The sequence below is a fragment of the Squalius cephalus genome, assembly GCF_949319135.1.
Source record: "Squalius cephalus genome assembly, chromosome: 16".
NCBI classification, from domain to species: Eukaryota; Metazoa; Chordata; class Actinopteri; order Cypriniformes; family Leuciscidae; genus Squalius; species Squalius cephalus.
The window spans coordinates 15,466,916-15,492,919 of record NC_137137.1 but is presented as its reverse complement, the minus strand read 5'-3'; the positions used below and the strand labels follow the sequence as shown (position 1 = coordinate 15,492,919).

Here is a 26,004-nt window from a genome sequence, read left to right as displayed (position 1 = left end):
GTTCACATGTGACATTGACCTTTTAACCCTCATGTTCTGTTGACTACATGACTTTTCATGTTTGGGGTCCCGTGAGACCCTAATAATACTGTTAAAATGGTTTATGTTTATTTTTATTTGTTTAAATTGATTTTACATTTAGTCATCCATATTTTTATAATGGATTTGCATAGTTTTGACAGGGTGAACAATCAAATCTAAAGCATTTCAAAAGTATGTTAGTCACCATGAAATCAAAATGGACATTTCTTATTTTTTTTATGGAACATTGCAGTATTTATTGTAAATGATTTATCTGTGCACATCATTTTTGATTTTTTTTTTTTAAATTCAAGTACCCTCATAATCTTTAATAAAAATAACTTCCCCTCCCTCAAGCAGCGACATCTCATCTCATCTCTGCTCTGATGACGTATTTACTAGTGTGAGGGCGGGACAACCTGTCACTCACATGAGATCACAGCAATAGCAAACCACAACCATCTAATCAATTCCTGATAGACAAAATAGACCTCCCCCTAAATTTTTTTCTTGTTCGAGAAGCCGTTTCACTCGGATATAACTACGTCACACTAGCCTAGAAATCTAGACGCACCCTAGCGGCAGCAAATTTTATTTTGCAGCCAGTGCCGTCTAGCAACTCACCGTTGGCTTTCGAGCTGGAAAAAACAAACTCTAGTCAGGCCAATCACATCGTGTATAGAGTCGGTGGGCGGGCTTAACATAATGACGGCAGAGTTGCGACGGTTCCGCGTGAATTCCCTGCTACTTGAAAACAAAGAAGATGGCTGCTGCTGCCGAACAGCAGTCTTTCGAATCGGCTTTGGCCGCGACTCTGGAAGACCTGGAGTTAAGCTTTTCTTTGTGAAAAGAACAAAGAACAGCACTGAAGTCATTCTTAAAAAAGGAAAATGTGTTTGGAGTTTTGCCGACCAGATATCTCTCTGACTACGTCACCTTCTTTGTTGCTCTGGCTGATTGTAGCGCTATCCTATTGCATTCAGAGGGAATTTGAAAGACAACCGTTTATCCCGCCCCTCGGATTGAGCCCTGCCAATGGTGTGTTCCCAGACCCAACATCTTGATGTGGGTCTGGCTTGTCAGGCTAACGTCACACAAAAGACTATCGCAACTTCTGTTTCATGCCTACTTTTTTATAACAACTGTCATGTGACCTTCATATATAAAACATTGAATTCCAATAAAAAAATGTAAGGAAGGAGTGCTTACCTGGTGTTGAGTGGTTGCTGTTCCCCACAATGGATGTGTAAGGCGCTAAGCTCCTGTAGGTTGTGCGTGTGTGAGTGTGTGTGTGTGGCATTAAGAGCCTGGATGTTCTTCTTGGTTCTCCGAGAGCAGCAGGTGCCCGTGACGCCCTCCTCACTGGAGAGAGATGGACTCTGCGATGGGAAGTTCTGCAGGGCTGTCTGCAGGTACCCCTGTTCATACAGACGCTCGTCCACAAACTCATGATTCTGTTCACAGAAACACAAAGATTATTTCCCTGAGTTCATTGGTTTCTAATATTTTATTTACATAAGCCTTTTTTTTTTTTTTTGTAATTGCCTTTACTTCAAAGCCTTACGTGTGCATTTTAATATTTGCATATTATAGAGAACATGAAACAGCATTTGGTGCATTTTAACTTCTGTAATGTGACAAATGAGAGCAAATAAATAAATTCCTTTGTTTCTATGTCAGTTATACATTGCATAAGACAAGTTTGAGGATGTAATTAAATGCATCTGCAAAATGGAATATTTGGTGGTTAATATTGTAGGGCGGGCATGGGTTGGGGAGGGGTGAAACTATGTTATTAGTTAATATATATATTTTTTCCTGTCCTTGTCTTGATTACGTCACTGCTAAGAATGGCCATTGTAGGAATATATTGCATTGCAGAGGCAAAGTTACATTTTGAAGAAATATATATATATATATATATATATATATATATATATATATATATATATATATATATATATATATATTTACCAGACTCAACACAATATGCCGAACAACACTATGCATTTTGTATGTCCTCCTTTTGATTATCAATATAGGCTATCAGTACATGAAATATGCTATCCATATATACAAATATGCTATATGGTTTCTGTAAATGTGCGACACTTGCGATTTATTAGTCGCTATATAGGGAAATAACGAGAAGAATATATCAAAGTGCAGCAAACTGTAAAACTGTTTGCGCTAAGACAATACATTAAAATAATATCGTAAGAAATACTAGTTTGAAATATCAAGCAGCATAACAAACTGTTTTAAAAAAATAAATAAAATAAAAATAACTAGAAGAGAATCAATGACATCGGAAGCCAGACACATTAAAATTACAAATGGCCGTGCCCGCTCAAGTACCTGAAAAATAAGGTAGATAGGCCTACACCCTTTTAATTTTTGTAGGCCTATTTATTATTTGCTGTATTTATTATTTGTACAACATTTTGCTTTATGTATTGTGTTTGACAATGATAATGCCTGTTTTTTGTTGAAATAGGTTTAATAATTTTAAATATAGCCTATATATTTAATATGTCCCTTGTAGGCCTACGTTACTTCTGCGAGGTCGCATCAGGTAGCCCCACCCACACCAAAATACAATTGGACCGAAATATCGCATTCGCTCCTCAATGTTAAACGTCCGAGGAGTAGGTGTGATTGTGTTGAAGAAAAACATTGAATTATACATGACACAGCCCTCAAGTTCCTCAAGGCACCGAAAAGAGCGTGACGTCTGGAGAAGCATCACGGATGTCATTGACATGCAAGGTATGTGCTTTACGCTGTGCAGTTTTTGCGTGCGCGAGAGAGCAGTTTAGCGAAGAGTGAATAGACCTTATTCAGGGCAGCGCCATTACCGCCATGACAGGTTTGAAAGCGAGGCTGAGAGACTAACTGTTTTTTTCAATGGCATCCGCTGTATAAAGCTTCAAGATCGCTTATTTTCCACAGCTCATGTTGCCTGCAGTTTTTTTGTCTATTGAAATTTCTTGGAAAGATATTTTTGCAGTGTTTAGTCAGCAGAACAAGCCAAAAACACATTAACAGTAGGCTACATCTCACTGAAGAGATCATAGCCTTGTCCAAATTCCCACACTTGCGGTCTTTGCACTTGACCACTTGTCTACTTGCATGACTTATTTCCTCTATTTGGCCCAAGTGTTCAAGTAGGCATAAAAACTGCAAGTGTGTGTAGAACTTTTTATTTGATTACTCGATGGGACACACTTATAGTCTTGCAAAAAATGCAAGTGTTTACAGAGCTTTTATTTGTTGTATTTTCAAATAAACTTCTACATGTCTGTTCAGTAGTCGCTGTAACTAACAGAAGACACAAGTTTAAAATTGTGATGCTTCTAATTAAGTGATAAAAACAATTTCAAATGTTGTACAAAATAGGCCTACATATAACATACTCATCTTTGGACCAATAAAATGTGTAAAAGTTTATGTTTTTACTACCAAATTACATGTATCTAGTTAATTTCAATTACAGTGTTTCCTCGACATCTCGCGATTTCGGGGCACATGAGTTCCCGAACATAATGCATGATGGGATACGGTTAGCCGGAGCGGTATTAGAGATAGTGTGGGTTTAGTGTGCATTAAGGGCACTGCACTTTGGCATTTTTAAGACATGGGACAGTCTTGCGCACTTCCTGTCGCATGCATGTGCTCTCAAGTGGCCAAGACCACAAGTGTGGGTATTTGGACAATTTGGTCTATCTCTCATAGCCTCGCTTTTAGTGCCAATTTCCTGTTAAGAATTTTTCTGATTGGCTGGGTTTTGTTTTGTTGCGTCACGTCCCAGTTTTGCATTTGTTGACGTGATAGCAACGGAATGCTTTTAACTAGTCTTGGAAATAATGAAGCGTGAGTCAGTTGAACCAATTTCTTTGCAAAATGATTCACTGTTTCGAAGGGCTGTCTGCAGTCTGCACCTGCTGGTAAAAACGGCCCAAACATGTATAATTACACCCTTTACTGAGCAATTGTAAATGTTTTCATGAAAGTGTAATCTATTAAATGTAATCTACAAATAATTAAATTCCATTAGCCTAAAAATAAGGTTCTGTAAAATGTATGTTCTTTTATTAATGTGTATAGTGTTTGTTTTGTGTGGCAGCAGGGCTTGGCAAACTAGTCCAATTAGAAACAATTAACTATCTTTCTTACTTTTTAACTTATCCTTTTTGTATTATACATGTATAAAATTCATTACAGTAATAAAAAAAATAAACCTACACTATAAAACGTATCGAAATCACATACCAAACCCCATTCATGGGTTCACAAAATCAACGATGGAAACAACAGAAGAGTTAATTGCGACTTTTTATGTCACAATTCTCACTTTTTTTCTTCAAAACTTGCGAGTGATATCTCACAATTTTAACTAAATATATCTTGGAATTGTGAGAAAAAAAAGTCGCAATTACCTTTTTTATTTTTAATCCATGGTGGAGACATCCGTCAGAACTTTGAAACGTTTGAAATGGTATGACGAAGCCTTGTTTGCTGAAATTACGTGACTTGACGAGATGCCAATACACATATACTTTGATACATGCTGTGGTTTCGATATAAAAGATTTGTAAAAGCTTAATGAAGCAGTGTTTGGAAAGTGCCCATCACTACTTCTAACTGACCGTAGTCTTCTCTAGGCAGTGCAGAAGATGGTGATGTTGACTCTCCAGCAGAGATGTGGTCTTTTTCAGTTGCTGGTCCTCCTCTAAGGAGCCCTGCAGAAACACACACAGACATAGATTTTTAAAGAATCATTAGATTTCATGCATGAATAATGAAGTGGAGAGAGGGACAGAGTGTGTGTTGTTTGGCTCAGTACCTGTGGTGAAAGTTTCATCTTGTAATAGGGAAGCTGCTGTTGTGTAAGAGTGCGAGGGAGAGACATGGAGAGTGGTTTACTGCTTTTGGAAGGAACTTCATCCATAACAGAGCAGTACAATATATCATCTATAACTTTAAATAAACAAAGCCTGAGAGAAAGGAAGGACGAGGGGCCTCAGAGGATTGGGTGAATCAGAGTGATTCCACTTTCCTGTTTCACAAATCCGTTGGTACAGTTACTATAGCTCCACATATCTGTCTCTTTTATTGTAGCACTTTTGCCTGGGAGCTTGCGCTCGCACACTGGGCCCTTCGGCTGAACGCACATACACTGCTCCACATTTTTCGCCTTTTCCACAACGTCTTAACACAACGCGAGCACCAAAATAACATGAGTGAGTCAGTCAGTGATGTGTAGGAGGAGAGAGAGACAGAAGGAAAAAGAAAGATATTGATAGAAATGAAGAGAGAGCAAAATTATGCGTTTTACAGTAATAAACACTGAGTACTCTTATTTTGAGCAGACTGCATGTGTTGCGTGTGAACTGTGTGGTATTTATGAGCTATTCAGACAGGCTAACCTAGAACCTGCTTTTCTCTTTGATGCAAGTCAGACCATTCTTGGGTGAATCGCATTAGGAAACCTCAAATTAACCCTAAAATCAAAGGACTGCTTATTATAAGAATACTTTGCATAAAGGAAATGAAGCCTATTTTTAGGACCATTACAAATGTTTCCATTGTGACATTTTCATTACAGTTAAGCACATTTTTCACGGTTTGGGTGTTCTTGTGATTCACCCTCCAAGGCCTCTTTTTTTGAAAGGAAAAAATACAGATGTGTATTTTAAACCTAATTTTTTTTTCTATTCCAATTGACTACTTTTTTATATTTGGAGTCCTTGGCCCTGTTTACACGGCCTAGGATTTACATTTTGGTCAATCAGATCACAAGTAGATGAGGCAGACACATACCCGTTTACACTTGTTGTTTTAATGCATCTATTTTTTTCCACTTTCGACCACTTCTGTCCTGATTTCTTTGAGAGGAGTTTAAATCTCACGTTTATGCATTAGATCAGTAGGTGGAGAGTACTGTTCAAACAATAGACTGTGAAAAAATATGGACGTAGCGTCCGTGACGTCAACCCTAGGTTTCTGAAGAGCATTTTTGAAGCCCAAAGTGGGTGGAGCTGGCTGTCGTCATCTTGAAAGCGAGTCACTTTGAAATAACCGAAAATGGGCAAAGAGTCTGGTTTAGCTGAGGTGATGTGACGGCTACAGCAGACAAACGGCTAGTAGTGACAGCAGCTGCAATCCACCTGTCAAGTGGCCACGCCCTTAATTATTTTTTTAACCCCCCTCACAGTTGTCATGAAGAGCAAAATTAACTATATACACACCAATACCACTTTTTGTACCAGGCTGTAAACATATTTTTTTCTGGTGTGAAGTTGGGCATTTTAACATGGGGGTTTTATGGGATTGACTCTCTTTTGGAGCCTGTCTCTAGTGGTCAGTCGATGAATTGCAGTTTAAGTCACTTCCGTGTTGGAATCAAGAGAGAGACCGGAAGGTTGCTAGGGCTTTGACTTTTGCCCAAAAATCATATTCGAAGTTCGTTTGTTTATTAATATTAATATTTGAATATATTTGAATATTTAATAATAATGTTTTGACCATTGAATGCCTTCAGTAAGACCCCGATCCCTCCCCCTCCTCCTCTTCCAGCTTGGTGGGATGTAGTGTTGACAGGTGGGCTCTCATGTTGCTGGTCGTCGCGTGGTGTGTGAGTTTGGTCCTACATATTTTACACATCACTTTGTCCTTACTCGTGACTTTTCCCTGTTTCTTTGGGAACCCAAAGTAGCGCCACACGTTGCTTTTCAAATTGTCAGGAGTGTAGATTTCGAAATCCTCGTCAGGCGTGTTTGTTGTAGGCGCTGGCGTGGCCATTGTTTTGGTATACAAAATAACCAGGATGCTAATGTCACCTACAGGAGCCCAGATGACCAATAATAGCCTTGCTAATGAGCTCACGATTCACAACTTCACCAGGTGTGAAAAAGCCTCGGAATCTGAATTGAAAACAACGTTTACAATTACAAGCAAACACATTTACAAAAAATAAAGCCCATAACAGGTTTGAATATTAAAGGCTGCCTAATATTCGTTTGAATATCATTATTTTTTTTAAATATTCGAATTATATTCGAGTAACAAAGTTCGGAGTCAAAGCCCTAAAGGTTGCCGCTTGGTTTTTGACCACATGAGCATTTACACTACGAAAGCAATCTGGTCGAATGCGTTTTCGACTATCTCTTGAAGTAATTGAAAGTGGACAAACTCAAAACGTTTTAGACGTGATCGGATTGACGAAAACGCTTCTTAATACCAGGTGTAAATAGGGCCCTAGAGACCCCAATGATCTATGTAAAAACTGTAGTAGTATTTTGAGAATAATTACGTATTTCTTTCCCAAACTCCTTAAAAAAATCCCTTGATCTGATCAAACTTTAGTAGACCGATATTGTTGACATTTCATCACTTTTTTTTTTTTTTACCTCAAAGTAAACATGTATTTTCCAGAAATGTCATTTTGTATGTAATGTTGTTTGGGGTCAATTGGATCCCAGTAAAAAAATACGTGACTGAAGTGGCTGAAGTATATCAGAAAATCATGTGAAAGTTCATTGTATTAATTCTTTTTTATACCAGGGGTCTCATGTAGGACATTTGAAGTGTGTTGTCTTTGTTTAAGTTACTATAAGAAAAATAATTTAAACATTATTTAGTATTAAATTATTATTTTAAAGAAAATAACTTTTATTCAGCAAGGGTGCGTTCAGCTGATCAAAAGGGACAGTAAAGATATTTATAATGTTACAAAATATTTCCATTTCAAATAAATACGGTTATTTTCAACTTTGTTCATCACAGAATTCTGGAAAAAATGCAGCTGTCATCCAAGCAGCACAACTATTTTCAACATCGATAATAATGACCACCAAATCAACATTTTATAATGATTTCTGAAGAATCATGTGACACTAAAGACTGAAATATTATATTCAGTATATTTATTTATTTTTAAACACAGTATATTTAGTATTAAATTCAGTGTGTGCATATCAGAGGTGCGAGTAAGTCACACATGTTCAAGTCACAAGTAACCTTATTCAACCTTATTCTCAACCTTATTCATTTTTCCCTCAGAAATGATGGAAAGAATGACCTTTCTTATACATTTATGTCGTAATATTAATATAATTTATTATAGCATGTATTTATGATTATCAAAATTCTGAATTATTATTATTATAATAACAATTATATGAAAAATGTTGAAGATAAAACATTTGAAGGTAAATTCACAAGTGTGATGCATTAATTATATTGGTTTTATAGTAAATGTCTTATGTTTAACTGCCTATATATTTTTTTTATGGAATATCACCGGCAACTTTCCCATTAAGGGCCAATATTTGACCCCTTAATTTGATAACCATTTTTTTCTAACCATTTACACTGCAGTTACAACAGCATATATAATGTTATGAGATTAATGATTTAAATATAATCATTTTAATATAGAAAAAATTAGATGCTAAAAAATAATACATTATATTTTTTAATTATGAAATTAAAACCGCCAGTAGGTGGGGCCAAATCACTGTCTTAATGAACGAGTCATAGGAGCATTCATTCAACTGATTCGTTCAAAACGGCAGATTCATTCTGGAACTAAGCAACTTGGTCACTGAATCACAAAGCCCCGGATTCGTTCAGATACGCCTAACTCTTAGCCTAACTCTTAGCCTAACTCTTAGCTTAACTACTGAACTGTTGTATAAAATCATTATCACATTTGCAATCGCGCCAATATTCTGGAAATATTGTTTAATATCATATGTTATAAATATAAAAATAACGGGCCATCTTTCCACCACATCTTGAATTTTGGGTGCATTGTATTAATTCTGTTGGCAATTTGCCACCCATCCCCCTGATAACATCTGACCCTGCTTCAAGAGAAACATAAAACACGACAAAACATCATTAACAGTTTTGTATGTTGTTTTTCGTCATTGGAAAGAGCGACATATTTGGCATTAAAGCGCTAGCCTATGATTTGAAAGAAACTGTGGCAAATGTCTGTGAATTTATGGACGTTATACAAAACATATGCCACCATTAATTATCATTTGAATCTATTGACAGCCTTAAGCTACATTTGAAAACATAATTTTGTATAAAGAGGCATGCTATTTTGATCACTATTCTCTCTATATATAACGTTAGTCAAATTAACTATAACAAACAAGCCATAGCTTAGGCTACTTTTAGAGGTGGTGAATGAAGTTCGAGGTTGTGATGGTCATGTCCGATATCCCTTACCAGTTATTATGTGTACAGTAAATCTTATTTTATGAATATGTTCATTAATATGGTAATATTAATATGGTGTTTATATCCAAAAAGAAACGATGCTGGGGGATGTTTTTGTATTTAGGGCGATCACCGCGCTGTATGTTTTTTCTGTGCTTGTGCAGCGTCACGCAATAGCGCAGAATCTGATTACTGGCGTCAATGGTCCCGTTGCTTTCATTTTGTTCATCAATTAATGATTTATATAAAGTCATTCTCGAGTCACTGGATCTCAAGTCAAAGTCAAGTCATTTTCTTAATTTAGTTAAGCAAGTCTCAAGTCCTTAAATTTGCGACTCGAGTCAAGTCATGTCAAGTCAAGTCCCCCATCTATATATATTTGCAATCAAAATTATTCAACCCCCAATGCAAATCATGATTATTGGCAAAATTTACAGACTTCCAACTGTTTGCAATGAACAAATCAATATATATATATATATATATATATATATATATATATATATATATATATATATATATATATGCATATTTCTTAAGTCATTTTTTTTCCACACTGTTAACAGCCTTGAGGTCTGAGAACAGAACATAAGGCTTAATATTGTCAGGTTCCTGTCTGCTTCACTCACTGGACCTCTCTGAGGATGTTCTGTAAAACTGGTTAGCTGTGGAGTAGCCTGCAATCTGTCTCTGTCTGTACTCGCTGTTCACTTTCACATCAGCTTGTTCCTCATTCCTCAAATGCATTCAGAGAATCGACGGTTTCTTTTTCCAGGAAGACATTTTAGCATCAAACAACTGCAGTAATAAAGACCAGGGGCCAGTTGCATAAACTGTGTCTTTAGAAATAGTCTGACCAACAAGCAGTTACTTAAAACTAATCAGTCTCACTTTTCGGATTCAAATGAGACCAATCTACCTTTATATGTGATTGGCAAAAAAAAAGTTATGACCAGTAGGTAGAAAAAAAAATAGATGACTAACTTGTAAGACTAGTCTAAGGCTTAGTCCACACGTACACGGGCATTTCTATAAACTGAGTTTTTCCTCCTTCTTTTCTTTTTTTTTTGCATCCACATGAAAACGCAAAAACACGCTCTCTCCTCAATGAGGCTGTTTAGCAACACATTAAGACATTTTCACATCAGTTCATCACTCTGTCCTGATAAATTGGATGTTATTGAGTTAATTGAGCTGATGTTTGTGCAAATATGCAAACATGAATATCTCATAATCGCTAAGTGCTGAAGATCGGATCACCACATGTGCATCTCTAATAAACACTTTTAAAGCAAAACAACCTGACACGTTTACCTCAGTACTGGAGCACTGCCTGATAGATATTGTTGAAAACCATGTATAATGTATGACAAATGACGAGGGAGCAAAACAAAATATGGAAAATATGAGCTTGGATGTGTGTGTTTTTGTATTTGTGAAAGTGTGTGTGTGTGTGTGTGTGTGTGTGTGTGTGTGTGTGTGTGTGTGTGTGTTTCTTACCGTTAGCTCCAGTGATTGGTTGAGTCCATTTCGTTTGCTATGCAGGAAGGCTGTGGAGCTGCCAGCCTTGGAAATTCTCATTCGGGCCAGTCGGGCTTTCTGTTAACACATACACACACAGAGGAAGTTACAACTCAGTCTACCAGTGCTTTTCCATCACAAAGGTCTGAGTCTCAATCTGATCCCTGTTGAAAGAGCAATTCAGATCAAAGTGCTTTAAGAAACAAAATGGATTTTCACATAGATTGCTGTCCGTCATGAGATGATGAAAAATGCAAGTGCCTACAAAAAGTACTGAACTAATCCGAACGACCCTGACAGCTACGCAGTGAAAATGTGCACAGATCAGGGAATAAGAAAGCGGTTGCTTGCACACACTACAAAGCATAGAAGAATGATAATTTAGAGAAACGCAGCTGTGTAATGGTTAATTACAGTAAACGTCTTGTGTAATGCTGAATTACGGTTAGCACAGCTGTGTAACGGTAAATGATAGAGCAGCGGTTCACATTCCCTCAGTCTATGTCGTTTTTATAGGCACAGCATGGATGATGGGTGGAAACCAGCAGTCGAATCTTCTGTTGAACATCAAATTTTAATATTTACAATGAATGAGAGTATTTTAATCTTCTCAAATCCAGAGGCATCAAATGATCTGATTTGTGCTCTCATTCTTTCATCATCTCATAGAAAACTGATGCTCTCTCTCATATTTCAGTTCCCTTAAGATTTAATAAGCTTTATTGACATGATAAAAAGAGTTTACATTTGCAATGCATTAATAAACACGGATACACTAGATTTTTATATTTTCTTGAACGTGTTAGGGCATCGTGGTGGGTGGTCGCCAGGGTGTTGCTATGTGGTCATTAATGTGTTCTGTGTGGTTTTTAGTGCACTGATTTGCAGTTGCTGGTGTAATGTGGTTTCTTGAGTGTTGCTAGATTACTTAAATACCCTGGTGAAAAAATAATATGCTAAGTATACTTGCAGCCAGACTAATTATCAGTATACTTAAAGTGTGTTAATGATTAGTTAACTTGAAGTGTGCTATTTTGAAACTAATTTTGTACTAAGTATATCTTATTTGTAATTAAATTGTAGTAAAGCATAACTTTAAGTGTATTTAGTGTACCTTTGTGTACTAAATTGGACCAACTTCAAGTATGTATACTTTATATGCCTGTGTAGGGACTAATTACATACTTGATTAGTGATATTAAAGTGTACTTTATTTGTGTTACAAGTACATTACAAATTAATTACCAGTGTCTTCGAAACATATAAGCAATATACCATAAGTGTATATATATATATATATATATATATATATATATATGGCATTTTCACCTTTTATTAGGATAGGAAGGGTAGCTAGACAGGACGTGAGGTGGTAGAGAGAGAGGGAGGAGGGATGGGATCAGGAAAGATTCACGAGCCGGGACAATCATGGTGTGATATATTTGAGTAAAAAGTATAGGTTCATTAATACCTTTAACTTATTCCAAATACTACAAATTGCATACTTTGTTTTCAACAACAAATGTACATTATTAGACAAATAAAACTTAACTATACTTTGTACAAAATACTATTGCATACTATAATGTATCTATCTATAATGATCATTTCCAGCACACAGTTAAAATATACCTAAAATATATTTTTAATAAAGTGCAAATAATACACTTTTAAAAAATAAACTGAATTTTCACTTCAAGTATATTTTTCTAAAATATATTTTTAGAAAATATACTAAAGTACAATTATTTTAAAGTGTGTTAAAAGTTGTATTGTGAAAATAGGTAAAAGCATGATGCTAATATACTTTTCATATATTTAAAGATAGTACAATTTTTGTTAGTATATTTGCAATGTTGAAAAAGAAATATATTTCAAATACAATAAAGTATACATTAGTATACAAGTATATATTTTTCACTAGGGGACTATTTCGTCTATTTTATTTAGGTATGAATGGCTTGTGTCCCTCCTTCATGTTTTTGTTGTTGCCATTTTAACATTCAACAGGCTAGGATAATTGTAAAAATATCTAAACATTCTTAAAAAAATAAAAAAAATAATTGTCTTAATGCAATATAATAAAGGATAGGTGCATAAGCTCAGATCAATGAGGCCTACGACCAATCAGTTTAAAAAAAAAAAAAAAAAAAGAAAGAAATTTGACAAAGATTGAATCCAATATTTTGTGATAATATAGCATAACGAGCAATTTGTAAAAGGCCGGCCATTTTTGACCGGGAACACCAAAGGTGTTACTGTGATTTCAACACAGCATAAGGGTTAACACGATAACGATATTTAATTTTTTAAATATCACTATTATCATCATTACCGGTATACCGCTAAATGAGTGTTTGTATGTGCGTGTGTGTTTTTAAATTATTGAAGAGGAACAAATTGTGTCTCAGTTGCATCAGAGACCTCGCAGAGATCAAACCGGTATTCTGATGTTCATTAATTTCTCACACACACTTGAACACAGATAGAAAGAACATACACCATCATTAAAACCATCACACACACACACACACACACACACACACACACACACACACACACACACACACACACACACACACACACACACACACACACACACACACACACTCACTCGAGTCCCTGTGGGTGAGTGGAGTGCTAACTCTGCTCTTTTCACAGGAGATTGCCATCACATAATGGAATCAGTTTGGGCCTTTGAGACCGTTTGTGTTTCCAACAAATGTTGCAACAATTTTCGGCTATCGTGGAACAAAAAAGAGAAACAACCCTGCAGAATGGGAGATTGGGAACGGCCGCAGTAATGACGGGGTTCTTTATCAATGTGACACAGAATATTGCTGCTGAGAACAATTGTTGAGGACTCGGCCGACGCTTATACTGCACTGTGCTGAGATCAGATACACTGAACAAAGCAGATTCACAGATTACATTTCAGTTATACACATACAGTTTTAAAAAGTCCACTGTTACACACTTTATGGTTGTCAAAGCCAGAAGACCTCTGTTATGTGCCTGATCTATAATTTCATCCTGAATATTATGATGCAAAGTCCTTTATGAGGCAAATTTGTGGTCTGTGACCCATTTCAATTCACTACTCATAAAAGTGTTCGTTTTTGAAATAATAATACATTTTTCACACTATGTGTTCAACAGAAATATGATAATGTGCAATAAAATTCAGTTTTGTTTTATTTCCAAGCTATTGTTATTCTGGTAGCTATGATTGGGTGGATAAGACCTCAGTCTGGGTAGATTGTGGCCTTCCCTTGTGAAAAATAAGTACACTTTACATTTAAAAAAAAAAGAAAGTATTATACTTTGAAATAATATAATTAAGTGCAAACTGAATGTAATGTTTTTGAACACGTAATTGCATGTTAATTGCAATTTAATAAAAACGCATTATAGTTCGGATTTATATTAAATGCATGCAATTAACTGAACGTTTTTCCCCACTTAAGTAGAATTTAATTAAATATTTATCCCCTGGTTTCACAGACAAGGCTTAAGCTGACTAAAATGTTTGAGCTGTTTTAACTAAAAAATGTCAATGCCATTGTTTTGTCTCAAGATGCATACCAGTAATGCTTTTTTCTAAGGCACATTTATATATATATATATATATATATATATATATATATATATATATATATATATATATATATATATATATAAAACTTCTTAAATGCCCCAATTAAACTAAGGCCTAATCCTGGATTAATCTAAGCCCTGTCTGTAAAATCAGGCCTATATGTAATTTCAGAATTATTACCTCTATTGTCTTTGAAATATGGTTAAAGTGTACTGCCAAATGTACTGGCGATCATTTATGGTAAACTAAAATAATGACCTTTCATTTCATTATTATCTGCAAACTACTTACATTCAATACAATTAAGTGCACTTCTTTTTCACAAGGAAGGTGACCCTGGGTGGTATGCCTTCAATCTCTACCCTGTAGCAGAATCAACTGAGACTTTCATTGAAGTTTGTGATCAACTGTTTAGTCCCTCAAGATCAGATTCGTGGAGTGGAAAAGTGTGACCTGCATGATTGAATCACATAGATGCCACGGTCAAAGAGGAGATTTCAAAATCATACTCCACAGATTGGATGGATGGTTTGATCATGTGAGGGCTGAGATCATTTGGGAATGGAGAATATAGGGACAAGTCCCGAGTCCCGACCAAAGTCACTACTGAATAATATTAGTGATCACAGTTATATACTGTAGCTATATTGGATATAATAGAAGTATTGCATGTCATGTTTTCATTCGACCAATCAAAGTATTTAATTCCCCATACAAATGAAATCATTACGGGATGCTGTCTAGATTGCGACATGCACGAGTTGTTTATGCTTGAAGCATTCGCTCTAGCGCAAACCACCAAAGACCGGTGCGCAGAGCAGAGGTGCTGCTGAGAGGCGCTGTCTTGGTTTGCATTGTTCTCTGAAACGATAAGCAGCAGTGCAGTGAGTGAGAAGGCAGAATTTGTTGAACTGTACATTACTGTACCTCAAACAGACAGGTTTTTTATTTTAAATTAGCTGTAAAGGCGGACGTGCAACCTTTCAACTGTACAATGTTCAACCTTTTTTGACTTCGAGACCCAATATCTGATGGCCGAACACTAGCTTCTGTAAATTCAATGATCCAACCATATTATGCAAATTAGTCCTGCCTCCACTCACTCAACTGTAGTAAATGCTGCACAATAGTATTGGTCTTTACAACGTCGGACACATAACGGTAATTAATATGATTAGCATTTTGCTTGACTGTTGTTAGCGACAGCTAATAATATGTTGCTAAAGTTACACAAACCATGTTCCCTTTCGTCATGCAGCTCAAATCAGTATCCTTATAGAAACGCTTTGAACATCTCAGAACATTAGTGGATAAAGGCAAATAGTGCACCATAACATTGTAATATACATAATATATTTTTCATATACTGGGATAACCTGGCTTCTCTTGAGACTCCCCTGCATCGCAGCATAGTTAATGATATGCTAAAGTCCGCCCCCTTGTGACGGGATTGATTACAAGGTAGTTTGTGATGTAAGAAACACCAGCGATTTCATTTTGAATTTTCATTTTGAATTTTGACTTATGAATTTGTACATGGTTTGTTTTAAAGCGTATTAAAAACACCACATAGACATATAAACAACATAGAAAACTTGATTTAAATGCTCTTCAAGGTCATTCTTTTTAACCAGTGGCAAGTATGAACATTACTATAGAGATAGATAGGGATTAAGGGTAAGGATATTTGAAAATAGTTTTAATTCACAATTTCTACCCAGTAAAATATTTTAGAGCTTGACTTGTAAATTAATTATATAAATGCCCATGGAGTTATACAGTTGTATTAATTTTCATGACTTGTACAGGTCTCGAAATCACACTTTTAAAATTAGGCCTCATATGCAGAACTCTGTGGGAACTCTATTTCTTAAAAAATAGAGGTAGGGAGTGAATTAAATAATAAATATCTTGATTTTTATTTTTTATTGAAAGCTATTTTTAATGATTTTAATTAATCTTAAGGCCCCATTGGAAGTTTGCTAAAGCCCACTAGCCCTCTGGTTGAGAACCATTGCTTTTTATAAACAAGACCAAATGATGAGCTGTAAAAATTTAATTTCACAGTGCCTGCGAAAACAGGCTACATCCGTTTAGTTTTATTTTAAAATGAACATTGTCTGGGTGAGGTAGAGAATGATACCTGGATCTACAATATACAGAACTGCAGGACCTGAACAAATCTGTTAATCTGTGAGTCACTTCAGTGACGTACATACCTACATCCTTTTGCTTTACAGTAATTTCTACAGCTGTGAAACAAGATCGTTCACAGAAATGGAAGCTCAGGGAGCTTAAAGTGGATTATCTATGTCAATTAAACAAGATCTCTTCACTTTCAGTGTTTGCTGCAGTTCACAACAAAGAGCATTATATGTCAGAGTTGTTGCATTATATGTAAGAGTTATTTGTCAGTGATGTGAATACAATTCAAAAGAGTGGTGCAGGTATGACATTACTTTGTAGGCCAAAACGCAGAAACGAGTTAGCATTTTAGCACTTCCTGTTCCATTGTTCCGAAGTCATTGTTTTTTTTGAATGGGGTTTTGGTTAAGTGGTTGAAATAAGGTCTTTGGTGAAAACGAGCTCAAGACACTTTCACGATTTATTCAACAATATAAAATACATCAATAATACCCCAGATTTTTTGAAGCTGTTGCATGTCTTGAAAAAGGCGGTTGGTAACAAGTGGCTAAATGTTACTAGGCTTTTGAGGAGATTAAACGACATCACGCTGAACTGGTAAACTCAGTCTGCTTTTACAGCCTCGTTATGCTTATAATTGTGGTCTTATATGCTGCTCTAACTCAAACATTCTGGGAAAATGTTTTTAAATAAAAACTGAAAGAGTTGTCGGAAGCTTAGTTATGGTGACGTTGAATTCGTGGGACCATAATGTAGTCCGTTTATAGCCTACCTTTAGCTTTTTACTTCTGGCGACTGCATTTAGTCTTCAAAATTCATAACACTTGTGATCATCTGTGATGATTATCTTGATGGACGAAACGTGCAAGGATCATAAACTTTTGTTGATCACAGAGATTTTTTTTAGCAATAATCCAAAATCCTATTGGGTTTTTGTCGAGGGAACCAGTGTGATGGTAACTGCCGGTTGGCCTACAAAGTGACGTCATACCTGCACTAGTTTATTATACAATGCTAGATTGTTGTGAGAGGGTCGTTATGTGGTTGCTAAGGGGTGTACAGTATTTTGTAGACTGTTGTTTCGCAGTTGCTAGGTTTTTGGGTCCAAATATGCCTTGGGATCCTTTTTTTAAAATAAAAGTCAATGTGATTTTTTTTTGTGTCTGTTTTATGATAACTTAGAGAAGTAGACGTAGCCTACTTCTCCTGTATGATTTGTCCATGCATAAACGGAGCATGACGTCAATCAAAGCTTAAAGGTACAATATTTAAGAATTTTGTATCAAAATATCCAAAAACCACTTGCGCAGTGTTATATATTTTTTTCAGTCATGTACTTACATTACCCTAAATGTTTCCAAGAATTTGTAAATTCAGAGAAATTCACAATTTTAAATAGTGCCCATCCCTTAACTTGTCGCCTGTCAATGACTTAATATCCAGGTTATCCCTGGTTTCTGCTTGCACTGCCATTGTAACCATGGCGACAGATGTGGACAACTGCGTAATGTTTAGCGGCACACTGTTGTTGTTTCGTTCAAATATTATGGACAATGGCAAGCAGACTTTGGGACAAAAGGAGAACTAAAACGAGGATCAATATCGGCATGGCGTTTTCGAGATGCCGAGAGCTCCACGTCCGCGACAAACTTCGACTTGACAGAGACGCCGCTCTTGCATGTACTTTATTAGACAGCTGAGCAAATGTAAAACAAATCAATGTTATATAGCTCAACATGATGAAATGTTAGAATGTGATCAGTGTTATTCTAATGTTGATCTAGCTTACTGCTAGTCTCATATAGCCAACAAACTTACACATAGAATAACATTATAACTTTCAATAGTATGTTTAGTATGATAGTGTAACGTTAGACCAAGTGAAACAGCGCTGCGTTACCTCACAAGTTTAATTCGTCAAATAAACTGACCTGTGTGAGTAGTAATTCAGCATTTGCGGGTAGTTCGGTACAATGAAATGTCCTTATTCCTTTATATCCGCGGGACTCGCGTGTGGCGCTGATATCTCATTAGCAATCGAACCCTGCTTCATATCACAGTCATGTTAAAAACATCAATGTATTCACTCATCCATAAACATTATTAGATCCATCAGCATGACGACAAGTTGCATGATTACGCTTATCATGGTGTCATCAATCTACGCCTTTGTTATTGTAGAGGTTAGAGACCCGTAGCGGCGAAAAAAAAGTGTGTGTAAAGCAAGTGCCGAATTAATAATGAACAAGTCATTAACATTCACTGAAGTAGCACTGCTAAGTTCTGAGAGAACTAATGAATCAGCCCAATTACTGGACCAACTTTGATCAAAACTCTGATTCCTGAACTATAACAAATCTCAGACCTTTGGATCAACCATGAGAGTTTGAGCATAATGAAGCGATCAGTCATGAAAGAATTGAGTGATGTCTAGGAAATTGTCTGTTCTCTTTATCTCTCTGGCTATGCAGATTTGCATTAGCTATTAATAAGGTGTATATGGCTTTCTGTAGTCACTAAAAACAACAACAGCAACAAAAAAATAAAAATAAATAAAAAATAAAACTGCAGCATGTTCGTGAGGTGAGACACAATGAGCCACTGGAAGATGAAATAAATTAGCATATAAAATCTGAAGCTTTTCACACTTTGATCAAAATTTCATTTCACTTTGATGGCTCTGCATAAAACCCTGTCATGTCTGCAGTGTTCTTAATGCAGAGTCTTCTGGAAAGCCCTGGAGTGCTCTAGAAGTGAGCCAAAACCCTTGAAATGAACAAATCTCATCTGGGCAGTACAGAATAGAGGTCTCCTCGGGGTCCTAAAATCTGTACCCGACCCACACCACTTCTTACCCAAACGTGCATAAATTCATTTAAAAAAAAGGAGAAACTCGACCTGAGGCAAACACGATAAAATTAGACCCGAGTCCTTCCCGACGGCATTTTTTTCCAACCCCACTGATTCTGTGAAAACCGACGTCTGATGTGGGATAAAATAATTATTTTCATTGAATCCAAACATATGGATCAGAAAAATGATTTGATCAGACTGATGTTTTTGAGTCATCAACATTAATTTTACGACACTTTAGGGTGCTTTTTTGATCCTTTTGGATCCTATTCAGTGTAATTGAATGGAAAAGAGTGACTACAGTCTCCTTTTTGATCCACTGAATAATGACATACAGGTATGGAATAGACTTAAGATATCATAACTATCACACTGTTATGGTATTAACGTCCAGATAGGTTATACTGGTAGGTGGTGCTATATGAGCTATGTTTTGCTGCACAGTGCAAGGCAGTTTGAGTTTTGAATTTTTAATTGTATTAATTTTACCTTAAAACTAAAGGAAATGAAATGCAGTTCAAGTATTAGTTCAACTAAAAATGAAGGAAACGTGCGCAGAACATGTGTGGAAACATTGAGGAACGTGTCCTCTACTTAGGTCCTTGTAAAAATGAGTAAGCATGCATGATCTAAAACAACATGTAGAAAAATATAATATAATATGCGCTGTTGCTGATTTTCCTCATTTTATTCTCAATATTTAGTGATAGCCTCAGATGCAGGATATTTTTACTCGCATATTTTTGTTTGCGCCTCCTTGTAGAACGTGCTGAAAAATACTGGTGCACATGAGAGGCGATGATCGCAAGAATGTTATTCTGTTTGTTAGGTTATTGATATAGGAACTGCTGTTGTCAAGTAAGTTTCTTTCATAATGTTCTCCCCTTTAATCCGGTATAAAATCTCAGAACCAGTTTGGAACAACATGAACTGTTGCTTTACAGAACTTATGTCGCTCATATAACTTTAAATCTGGCCCACATTGTGACTCAAATTTAATTGTTGATGTTATGAATATGATTATGGTATTATAAGTAAGTAAATGTTTGTAAAGACCTCATAATGATGCCATAACAATTAGTTGGTAATAGTAAACACACCCACATATACATATGAATGCACTTCTAACACCCCCACATATACATTTTGTTTAACTGTACTTGATCAGGAGCACTAATTCAGTTTTTCAGTTCATCAAATAAGGATCTATAATGCATCCACTAATATTAGTGCTGTAATAATAAACTTTTAGTTTATTAACCTGGATTACACACAGTTTTGGTGCAGTACCAATGCTGTATTTTGGCTACTGGACAACAGGTGAGACAGAGGAAGGTCACCTACCAAAAGTGACTGCCGGAATAAAAAAAAAACAAACCCCTCCCCACAGGTCTCGTCTGGGCGAGCTATTTGTGGAAGGACTGTCATTAGGATGAACATCCCTCCTGGCTCTCTTTCCCTCTCTATGTCTTACTCTTTCTCTCTCATGTCCTTTGGACAGTAAGCACAGCTGTTCCTATGGTGGAGGTTAACTCAAGGCTTGAGGCAGGTTCGTGCACTTATGCCACTCTGTTATTAGTTAACCACGGGATGTGTTTAAACACACCCACACAACAATTTTTTAAAGATGGTCCTGTGAGGTTTGGTCGCATCTGGCTGCTTTAGTTTGGACTTGAAACTGAACTCGCATCCCCTGCAGCCGTGCTGCGAAAGAACAGAAAATGTTTGGCGACGGAAATTTCACATCAAAACTTTGTTTAGGCTGATCCGAGCTGAGATAATATGGAGAATTCTGGGGAATAATCTGCCATACTAGATAAACTTTAAATGAACACTAAGTAAAATGCTAAAGCCAGTGGAAATCTTGCCTGCAGAGACAATGCAGCCCCATAAGCCCACCCAAAACCTAAGCTTACATTAATTCCTCATTAGCATACATTAAATCCATGACTGCAAGCATAACATAACACTGAGTACAGGAGCTGACGTCTCTCGCCACACACAGGATGTCATAGGAGTGGCCTTGGTGTTGTTTTTCTGCGATCAAGCTAATCTCCAGTAACATTCGCAATTATTAGCATAGCAAAAGCAAGCTGAGAAGCCTGTGGTGATTTAACAGATAATTACGCCTAAACTAAATAACCTTCAGAGAGAGATATAGAGACGTTTCGGATGAGGACGGGGAGGGATGGAGTGATAGATGGATAGACGCAGGGCATGTAACCCTGCTGGGATCTCATTCTAGTCTAGTCTCAATCTTTTGACGCCATGCTGCCATTAAACGAGTGACAGGTCATCCCTTCATTCCCCTAGGGTGAAGAGAAAGGCTTAATTTAACATTAAGGCTGTTTGTTTGAGGTGTTATTTCGTACGGGGACGGAAAAGGATGGTGAAGTAGTACTATTATCCTTCATGCACCCGGAAACAAACAAGTTTAATAACCTTATTCATCAGACGAGGAAAAAGAGCAGCAATATGGCTGAGTGGATATCAACCGAGAAATGATGCAAAGAACTATAAAACACTAGTGGAAAGACAACAGGCGATTGCGAGAGAAGACAGACTGAGCAGCTGAGGCGGGATGTAGGGGAATATCAAAGCTTTAAATATTAAAGTAGATTTGGGATTTTCTGTGAAGGATTATGTCTTTTAGTGCGAAGCTGGGAGAGGAACATCAGTTGCCTGACAGTAACAAAAAATGACCAAAAACTGCATATGCCATGGTAGTAACATGATATTCTTTGACTTCATGGTAAATGTAAATGGTAATCATTCAGTACCACGGTATATACACTACCGTTCAAAATTTTGGGGTTGGTTAGGTTTTAAAAAAAAATTATCTTATGCTTACTAACACTGTTTATCTGATTGAAAAATTCTGTAAAAACAGTGAAAAATGGCAAAGCTGAATTTCGGGGAGTCATTACTCCAGTCTTCAGTGCCTTATGATCCTTCAGAAATCATTCTAATATGCTGATTTGGTGCTCAAAAAACATTTCTTATTCTAAATGTTGAAACCAGCTACTTTATATTTTGATGAAATGAAAGAAATTTTATTTGAAATAGAAATCTTTTGAACATTTCAAATTTTTGAGCAGTTGTGTTTACCAGAGTACCATAGTTATTACCATCTGATACCATCATTTTACCATGGTACCACCACAGGGGAAAGACATGTCACCTGATTTTTACCCACAAACCCTCTGGCATTTCTCCACCCTTGACTAATAGCCTTCGAAACCTGGCCTTGGGACACCTAAATAATCACTTCTCTTTGTTTAAGGATGGAAAAGGATATGATCTAATTTAACAGGGGCATTATTCAGAGCTAAACACCAGTGTTTCTGGCAGTTTCTCTGACAAAGCTGCTCTGGTCAGAGGAGACGATGCCCCTCGGGGAATTTTGAGCCTCACAGACCTGAACTTTCTGAGCCCGACGCTTGTCAGCCCTCTGGTTCTGATGGTAGATGCGACTGAAGTTGGAAACGATGACGGGAACAGGCAGAGCGATGACCAGCACCCCACTGAGGGAACAGATGGAGCCAAAGATCTTCCCTGCTATGGTCTTCGGGACCATGTCTCCATACCTGCAGAGAAAGAGCAAGAAATAGAGACAATAGTTACCGAAATATGCACAACCTGCTTCTCCACATGTTCTTTCTTATTTAACAGATCAGCAGCAATGAAAAAGCAGACAGATTCATGATATCACACAACTCAAGCTCCTAGTAATAATTATATTCCATCTGTTTTTATTATTACATTTCAAATAATGAATGATCACAAACTCTTACTAAACATAATCGTATGCTTTTACTGCAGATTGGCACTTCCGCACGCCACCTAATAGTACCCTGCAGACAAAGCAGGAAAATTATTTTGATGCTTGCTGACATTAGAGGTGCCAGATTTTAAATGCAATAAATGATTATTGAAGCAGGAGGTGACAGAAGCGTGAGTGGGACGACACTTTTATATCCAGTTGTATAAAGAGACATTTGTCTGCAAAGCAGTTTGTTTGGAAAGTCTATTATTTTGAAAACAGCTTGGACAATCTTTTATTTGCTAAATTTGGAGGGTTTTGAAAATGTTTTGTTTGGAGTAACTTATGCATAAAGAAGTTTGTTTTGAGAGTTTGTTTATTATTTAGAAAGCTATTCGTTTGTAAAGTCTTTTATTTAGAGAACAGTTTGTTTTGGGAATGTTTCATTTCAAAAGCTGTTTGTTTGGAAAGCCTTTTATTTATAAAACTGTTTGTTTGCAGACTCATTTGTTTGGCAGCTGATTTGTTTGCAAAATCTGTCCCAAGGCCATTTGTTTGGAAACAAAGTATTTGTCTAGATAGCAGAGTATAAATGGATAACGTCCCTCAAAACAAGGCTAATATTATCAGCATGTTGTGAAAATCATCTTTTAAATAAGAGATGAACTGTACCAAGCTGGAGCAAAAACCAGCAGAGAACGAGAAAGTCATTTAAGATGTTTAAATTGGAGCATTTAAATTCCTCGAACCAATGCCCTGGCAACTTCAAGGACATTTAATACAATTTGATACAGTTATTTAAAATGGAAATACAATTACACGCACCACTGTAGATCTTCCTCGGCTTGTGTGATGGCCTGCCATCTGAATTCAGGCAGTGAGGAGTGGAAAGACTTTGTTTTTTTTTAAGGTAAGAACGTTTCTGACCAAATATCTATTCAAACAAATTGGATGGTTCAAGTTGGTTTTAGCAAAAAAGGAAGACATTACTTAAAAAAACTACAGACTAAAGTAATTGGATTCTGATGGAATACAGCCACAAAGTAAGCGAGAAAATAAGACCGGTGCACCTGGTGGAACGATGCAAGAATAACCATATTTTATAGACATGTATGCATTGTTTTAAATGCATATGTGCAGATGTTCAGAAGTACAAGAGTTTTCTTTTTAGCTCATTCAAACCCATGCAGTGACTGCCAGTGAGGATTTAATTAACAATGGCTAATCCTGTTCTTTCATTAAATGAGTTTTGTGCAAGTGAGGCACAATTCAATCAATCACAATCAGAAAACATGCAGCCAGCCTACAATCTGTAAAGAGACACTAGAGTTGGCATTTAAGACATTTAAATGTCTCAAATAATCAAAATGACTCATTAGGAGCCAATGCTGTTGTGGGTCTTGAAAGCAGTGAAAAGTATCCATGGTTCAATACAAGTTAAGCTCAATCGACAGATAAAATCAAGGTTAAGGTGAAGCACTTAATGGAAGTTAATTGAAGGAAAAGCTTAGCTTTTAACATGAGAATTAATGTAATTGGTTTTTATAAAATTCTTTGTATTTTTTGAGCCATAAAGACATTTTTGACAGTTTTATGGTTATTTTAGGGTTTTATCATGCATGTTATGGCAACAAATTTGTGAATTTACACCAACTCTTTCGGACATTAAAATCATCTTATTGCTTGTGTCTTGTGGATTTACTATTGAAATGGTATTTTAACGTTTACGGATTGACCCCATTCACTTCAATTGTTATTGCTGCACTGTAACCCAGATTTGTGCTTTTTTAAAGAAAAGGAGGGATGTCTAAATTCATTTTTGTGTCAATCAACATTATGTCATAAGTGCTGTCGATTGAGTTTAAGTTGTATTGAACCTTGAAAATTCATTTAAATAAGGGTGCTACTGTACACAAATCCAGAGCTCCTTTCATCCATCTTAAGAAAATCTGGAAGTCCAAGGACCTGACATTGGAGACCTTCATCAACACCTGTTTAAGAAACATCCTCCAAATCTCAGCAATACAAATACCATCAGCAATAGGGACCTGTGGCACAAAACATCACAGCTTACAGCCCAAGATGAAATAACAAAGAGGATAGGCCACATCCTCCAGAAGCCTACATCAACAGGCAAGATCTGACCTGGAATCCTCAAGGAAAAGAGGATGGCCAAGAAACACTTGGCGCTGAGAACGAGGTAGAGAGGAAAGCCCAAGACAGAGATGCCTGGTGAGCCATGGTTGATGGCCTCTGCCCAAAAAAGGGTGAAAAGGCGAAGTAAGTGTGTGCTGTACACTTTCACAGAAAAACCCTGCAGTCTGACAGCTGAACAGGTTAATCGCTGTAAGCCGATGATGGATGATTCAAATAACTCTTTAACACTAGAAGAAAGAAAGAACACATAAATTTGTGTCAACGCTAATATTTGTATTATTTTTGGAGGCTTATTTAACACTTTTCGAAACTCATTTCAAGAGTCGATTAAAGTGTCATTCTAAGAGGCCTGGATCGTGCCCACGTGGGAATATTTCTGAGGAAGAGATCTCACAGTGTGTTATATAATCTAAACTAATTTACACTTTAAACATGCAATATACACTATAGAAGAACACACAATACAATCTGGGACACAGAGATGATGCACACAAAAAAGACACAACTAAACACCCTGCAGGATAGAGGGCTTAACAGCTCTGACTAGACAAACTACAGGCTGAACAAAAGCACCCTCTGTCTGGACTGAGTTAAGGATTACGGCTTACTTCTAAAATGGCTCTGTCTCTGTGTATTCATGAGTAAATTCTGTATTCTCATTCTGCTTTGATCTGTGAAGACAAATGTGTGTGTCTAGTACTTTTGCATA

The 26,004-nt window shown here is 36.6% G+C and overlaps 1 protein-coding gene across 3 annotated transcripts in view; it reads right to left on the bottom strand.

Annotated features, from left to right (window-relative positions):
• Positions 1-26,004, bottom strand: part of kcnd3 (potassium voltage-gated channel, Shal-related subfamily, member 3) — a 109,935-nt gene that overhangs the window by 2,922 nt on the left and 81,009 nt on the right. The window contains exons 3-7 of one of the 3 annotated variants that reach the window (XM_079897593.1): positions 22,794-22,962; positions 10,759-10,857; positions 4,868-4,903; positions 4,671-4,763; positions 1,231-1,475 (exon numbers count right to left, since the gene is read on the bottom strand). In XM_079897593.1, coding sequence (XP_079753719.1) covers positions 1,231-1,475; positions 4,671-4,763; positions 4,868-4,903; positions 10,759-10,857; positions 22,794-22,962 — 642 coding nt within the window. The remainder of the gene's footprint in view (positions 1-1,230; positions 1,476-4,670; positions 4,764-4,867; positions 4,904-10,758; positions 10,858-22,793; positions 22,963-26,004) is intronic. The other 2 variants (XM_079897594.1, XM_079897595.1) reach the window with 2 other exon arrangements.